Source organism: Mytilus galloprovincialis, chromosome 13 (assembly GCF_965363235.1).
Source record: "Mytilus galloprovincialis chromosome 13, xbMytGall1.hap1.1, whole genome shotgun sequence".
In the NCBI taxonomy this organism is placed as follows: Eukaryota; Metazoa; Mollusca; class Bivalvia; order Mytilida; family Mytilidae; genus Mytilus; species Mytilus galloprovincialis.
Window position 1 is genome coordinate 31,387,181 of NC_134850.1, and position 6,602 is coordinate 31,393,782.

At 32.1% G+C, this 6,602-nt stretch overlaps 1 protein-coding gene across 1 annotated transcript; it reads right to left on the reverse strand.

The window, feature by feature from the left end:
• Positions 1 to 2,410: 2,410 nt before the first annotated feature.
• On the reverse strand, positions 2,411 to 5,056 carry LOC143057216 (uncharacterized). The gene is made up of 3 exons (XM_076230475.1): positions 4,641 to 5,056; positions 3,537 to 3,587; positions 2,411 to 2,575 (listed from the first exon to the last, which is right to left on the reverse strand). The coding sequence occupies exons 1-3, from the start codon at positions 5,053 to 5,055 to the stop codon at positions 2,532 to 2,534; spliced, it is 510 nt and encodes a 169-aa protein (XP_076086590.1). The 5' UTR covers position 5,056; the 3' UTR covers positions 2,411 to 2,531.
• Positions 5,057 to 6,602: the final 1,546 nt, after the last annotated feature.

Genomic DNA, 6,602 nt, shown 5'->3' on the forward strand with positions numbered 1-6,602 from the left:
GGCACTCGTCTACGATAAAGATTGTCTTCACGAGGAAAAAAGAACTATAGCTGTATTTGGCATAAACTTTCGGAATGTAAAGTCCTGAATTCTTTCCAACTTCGAACCTTTTTATACCTTTTTACCTTTTTTTTTCGAGCGTCATTGTCACTGTAGACGAAACGTTTGTCTGACGTACAACATTTGAATATTCGTATCTGTGATGAGTTTTTATCATACATCATCTTTACGTATAAATGTATCAAAAGTATGTTCAGAAAACCTGGACAAAAATACTTTCACGAACTAACCAGAACTTTTGCGTCAAGAAGTTTCATCAATATATTATAAGCATCTATGTTACATAGCTTAATTCGAATATATTTCAGGTAAATACTTAAAATACATTGATGAAACTTGACTTTTATGAACATTAATTTGACGAGTTATCTCCCTGAACCGTTGTCTACATCCTATTTTTATATATGACATTGTCTATTAGAATTACAAAAGTTCAAAAGGAAATGATACCCTATACACGAAATCGTGTAAACAGTTTGTATTTTAAGACAAGACGTTATCTACTTGATTCTCAACATGACCTCTGAAGAGTGTCGATGATTTTGTGAATAATCTAATCACAGATACATGTATAAGGATAAAAATTTAGTCTTTGCGCCAGACGCGCGTGTCGTTTACAAAAGACTCATAGGTGACGCTCGAATCAAAATAGGTTGAAAAGGCCAAATAAGTACGAAGTTGAAGAACATTGAGTACCAAAAATTCCTTAAAGCGTGCAAAATACAACTAAGTTAATCTATTCCTGACGTCCAAAAGCCAATATATATTTTTGGTTTATTTTTCGAATTATGAATTGAAGAGAAATCTTTGATTGTTTCTGTTCAATATATTCAAAACAATTTGGAATGATTAAGAGGTTAAAATATTGAGAAAGCAAACATCTATTGTCGAAGATTTCATCTCGGCCTCTTGATATCTTTTTATTTATGTCGTTATTCGAAATATTTCTGTTTTCAAAAATTCTTTTAGACTATCTTTACTTCTTTTCTTACATCTGTTGCCCATAATTTTTTTTATATTTCAACACCGGTTGTTCTATATGTGTATCTTATGTTTCTGTAATATGTCATTACAGGACAGAGGCAAACAATAACTAAAGGTTCTAGAGTGCCTGTGTCGCTCACTTTGGTCTATAGATATAGGAAGATGTTTTATGAGTGCCAATGATACAACTCTTCATCCAAATAACAATTTATAAAATTAAACCATTATAGGTCAAGGTATGGCCTTCAATACGGAGCCTTGGCTCACACCGAACAGCCAGCTATAAAAGGCCAAAAAAAAATTACTAGTGTAAAACCATTCAAACGGGAAAACTAACGATCTAATCTATGTAAAAACGAGAAACGAGAAACACATATGAACTACATAAACAGACGACAATTACTGTACATCAGATTCCTGACTAAGGACAGGTGCAAACATTTGCAGAGAGATTAAACGTTGAAATGGTACCAAACCTTCTCCCTTTTCTGAAACAATAATTTGACCTCACAACATAAAAAAACACACTATAAAATATCAATTGGAAGACCTAACTCAAACAAAAAACGCACATTAACACACAATGAACGAGTCAATTTGATCTGTGATACCTGAATGCATATACCATAGTTAATAAAAATTGTAATAGATAAATAATGTAGGTCAAAAGTAAATAAACAGGTTTAAACAAAGTTAAAGTATGATACCACTGTGAAATGTTAAACAATTTTTAGAAAATCATCCCTTTTGAAAAAAAACCTGCGTCAGATTTACACAAGTAAATGAAAATAAGTTTGTTGTTAAATATACTTCTTCTTCTGTGTGTATAAAATCTTCCGTCTAAAAATAGACCTATGAAGACATCTAAACCCGCTGCATTTGGTTGCACCTGTACTAAGTCAGGAACCTGATGTTCAGTAGTTGTCTATTCTTGATGTGGTTCATACGTGTTTTTGTTACTCGTTTTTTTATATAGATAAGACCGTTTTTTTATCGTTTAAATGGATTTACACTAGTCATTTATTGGGCCTTTAAAAGCTTCCTGTTTGGTTTGAAAAGCTCCGTGTTGAAGATCGTGTTTTGACCAATAATGGTTGTTCTTTTACAAATTGTGACTTGGATGGAGAGTTGCCTTATTGGCATTCATACCACATCTTTTTATATCTATAGAAGATTAAAGCATGAACATCACGAACCCCTTCGAGAACTGGGATGATTACAGGTGCTCTGTGAGTATGATTTCCTGCTCCACATGCGGCATCTGTTGTGTGGTTTTTTTTTAAGACCACTTGTATTGTTGTTGATTTTTTTAAAGAAATTTCGTTATCTACATTTTATCGTGTTGATAAACAAGAAAAAGATAACACCAGATTGGTACTTATTTATATTGACATAAAATAACACACGTTGGGTACACACAATATATCTGTTTTGCACATCTAATATTAGTATTTTTTCCGCTACATTGCCGTTGTCGTTGATGCTGGTTATTTTCCAGGAACTGTAACTATCAAAGTAACGCCAGGAGGAGCTTAAATAAAAAAATAAATGTAAAAATATATTTTGGTATTTTATGATGAAGGGGCGGCATGTAAATTTTCGGGCGTAAAAGTGTATTTTGGAACGAATATGCTGACCTGATATAACATATAATTTTTTTTCCTTAACATTAAGGATATATTTGTATTTAAAAGTTAAAAGTTAATTTCCCGAAGAAATAAACAAATGTTCTTATAAACAGGTTAAAATGAAGAAATTTTTTTTTGCAGTCGACATTAGATATATTCATTTGTGTTTATGTTAATTACAAATTTGCTAGAAATATGAAGAGGGCTTAGATCTCACAAACCATGTTTACTCTTCCGAATGTTTGCATCTTTCCAAGTCAGGAACATAGTTAATTTAGCACGCCTTTTATTATTTTGCTTCATTGAACTTTTCGGTTACATGATCAGTCCATTTTGCTGCCCTAGTAAACATCATTGTTAAGAGGCCAGATGAAGTCCTAACCCGGATGGTAGATTTCATCGGTGCGCTTAAGACCAATTGGTAGCCAACATATATTGTCTACCTTTTAGTCATTTTTTTTTCACTTTGACACATGCCCTGATTCCATTCTATTGTCTACCTTTTAGTCATTATTTTTTGTCTCTTTGACACATTCCCTGATTCTATTCTCTTTGACACATTCCCTGATTAAATTCTTTTTTTTCTAGAAAGCAGATTTTCAGACCAATTTCCCTTGAATGTATTTCACAGCAGAAGTTTTAGAATTTTTTAAATACTTTCGTATATTCATAGTTTCCACGCCTAATAAATGTACATTATATTCTTTTGATATGCAGGCTTCAACACGATTCGATTAAATGGCAGTATTTAAATCATTGATTGTCCGTATTCCGTTACTGATGATTATGTGATTATATTGGCAAAACATCTGAAATGATGTTATTACTATGACATTCCCCATTGGGGGCCTCTTTAATACTTACTTGTTGTAGCTGCTGGAGCTGCTGTAGCTGCTGTACGAAATAAGGATGAAACTAAAATAAAAATAAAAACAATTATCTAAATATTTCACAGCATTGTTGTAAATAACATTGCAAATAATCTTGTAAATACATATTCAAGATATTATAATTACAGTTAGAAGAGCGATTACAGATGAACCGTTAATAATCGCCCTTTAAGTGGTACATAAAAGTCAAGGAGATTACTGTGAAAAAATCAACTGAACCTTAAAATCACGATCTATTGATATTGCAATTTTAAGCTTTTCACTGATCAAAGTTAGTGTTTGTCAAAATGCTATAAATCCATTAATTTCGTCCGATTAAGTGCCAAAGGGTCAAGGTGAACATTTTGTCAAAAGTTAATTAAAATTGAACAAGCCAAATTATTTTTTGCAAGGTGTTTGGTACCACCTTTATTATTACGGTAAAATAGTTTTTTATTTGGATTTCGTGTGCTTAAATCACTGCAAAATGAGTAAGAGAAGAAGTAAATGAAAAGAAAAATAATTTTGTCAATGGTAGTTTTCTTATTAACAGTTATACCACATCGATTCATTTTTAGGTAAACCGTAATTTCGAAGAACGAAAATGGTGGTGATTTCTTTAAAGTATGCTTCAAAAATCTTTAAACAATATTAAGACTGTATAACCCTTACAAAATACAGTAATCAGTTTGATAACCATCATCAGATGATCAAAAATTAGTAAGTCAATTGATAATATTATATTGACTGTATAATCCTGTATAATGGAAGATAACTCACTAACTTCATAAAATTTCGAATGTTTTCGATAGTTTTTTATCTTATTGTAAATTTATATATTTTCCAAGCTCAAATGCATCTTTACTATTCATTGGAAATGAAATAACAGAAATATATATATTTGTATTTTTTTTTCAATCTCAACCTGTTTGAACTTCTTGATCCATACAACTGTTTAGCACATAAACAGATCACATGAAAGCTACAAAAATAATTTCGGTAGCATGGTTAATCGAATTGTAAACGAAGGGGAAAAGCTAACAGATCAATCCAATTCAAGTATGTTATGATGTGTTTATCTTATAATAATTATACTAACGTATTAAGGGTAAAAGTAACAGGGGCAGCAGTGATGCAATTCCTCCGCCCCCTACATTTCGAACAGGGCCACCTCCACCCCCGCCATTGACAAGAACAATTCGTCGTCGTCCTGAACGGGATCGTCCTCTAGGTACAGGTACTGGGATCGGTCTAGGTATAGGAACAGGCACTAGATTTCCTCCTGCTGGAACGACAATAGGTCGTCCTATTCTAGGTTGTCCGAATCTCGGTAGTCGTCCAAATCCTCCTAGACCTCCTCCAAGACCCCCTCCTAGACCTCCTCCTGGACCTCCTAGTCCTCCTCCTAGTGCTAGACCTGGGACTCCTCCTAGCTGACAGCTAACATGAACAGGACCATAGAGGAATCCAATAACAACCGTTATGGCAAGAATGGTCAGTTTAACATGCGCCATCTATAAACAAAGAATTTTATATAGATCTTTCTTCACACAAAAAAAAGCATATTCAATATAGATAAATATACACATCATTTTAAAACAAATGTGTCTACTGGACAAGTATTAGCCAAAAAAGGTTACAATTGAGACAACACAGTCATTCACAGATTGATAGAATAAAGGGATGACATACAGTGTGTCTTAGTTTGCCTTTTCAGAATCTAAAGGACTATGAGTAATATTATTGTTCGTCTACCAGAAGGAAAATAACGTTACGTCATTTGTTGAATTTCCATTGTTTAGAACGTTTTTGGACAATTACAATGTTTTGGTGTACGCTTTTGAAAATATAATCCTTATGCATTAGATTCCAAAACGGCGAAGTGCATCCTTTCATTTATCATATTGAATAACGAAGAAACAACAAGTTGACATAAGTAATTTTAAAAATCGAAAGTGGTTTTAATAAAAAAAAAAAAAAAAAAAAAAAAAAGGATATGACTTATTCGATAATTATTGGTTTTCATTCATTAACACAATTACTTAATATTTCGTATTAGTTATAAAAATATATTTCTCTAACTCTTCGTCAATTTATCCCTTTCTGCACCCATTGTATAAAAAAAATTAATTAACGTGTGGTTCGTTTGATCTCAGTACTTCATTGGTTTAAATCCGATTATGACATCAAATTTTCTTGCTTTCCTCTGAAATTCCTATTGTGACGGCATGAAAAAAGGCGACCATGCCTGATTACGTCAAATAGAAACAACACATCATTTTGAAGATCATTCGTAAAGAAAGAATAATTTTGCATGCATAATGTTAGAAAATCATTAGAGAAACAGATTCCACCAACACTCTCGACAGTTAAATTTTAAATATTTAAAACGCTCGGGCAAGCCTCGCGTTTTAAATTTGAAAATTTAACTGTCTCGATTGGATAAATATTGTATTACACTCGATGCAGTGGTAAAATCTATATATATACTATCCATGTAAATTGAATAAACATTTATATAAATTATTAAAATTTCTGTTATATTAAATAAATTTGTTGATATCTAGAATAAATTAGTTTTTATCATATCAAGAGTTTCCTTGTTTGGCATCCCGGAAAAGACATTATTCAAATGGTTTAATTTCACAGATTTTTATACGCATCAATGATGTTGGGAAAGTTAGGGAGGTTTGTTATGGTTCGGATTCCATCTTATTTTCAGTTTGTCGCATTGTATAATAAATCGTTTTCTGAACAAACATTTTGATATTGATAATTTTTGTAGTATGTATACTGTGACATGAAAAACAGAAATGAATAGGTTTGCCAAATATGAATGTTGAAACCTAGCATATGACAAAAATAATTAACTGGCAATAACTTATAAACACATGAGTACTGTACATGCTATGTTTCGGTCAAATAGTTGTACAACAAAGCGTCGTGATTGGGTAAAATTGTCACACACAATTAAAAATCAACCAACGACGTGAAGTTATTTTCTTTTTGAAATACAAGCAATAAAATAACCCATAGTCTTTCAGATTAAGAAACGGCCTAT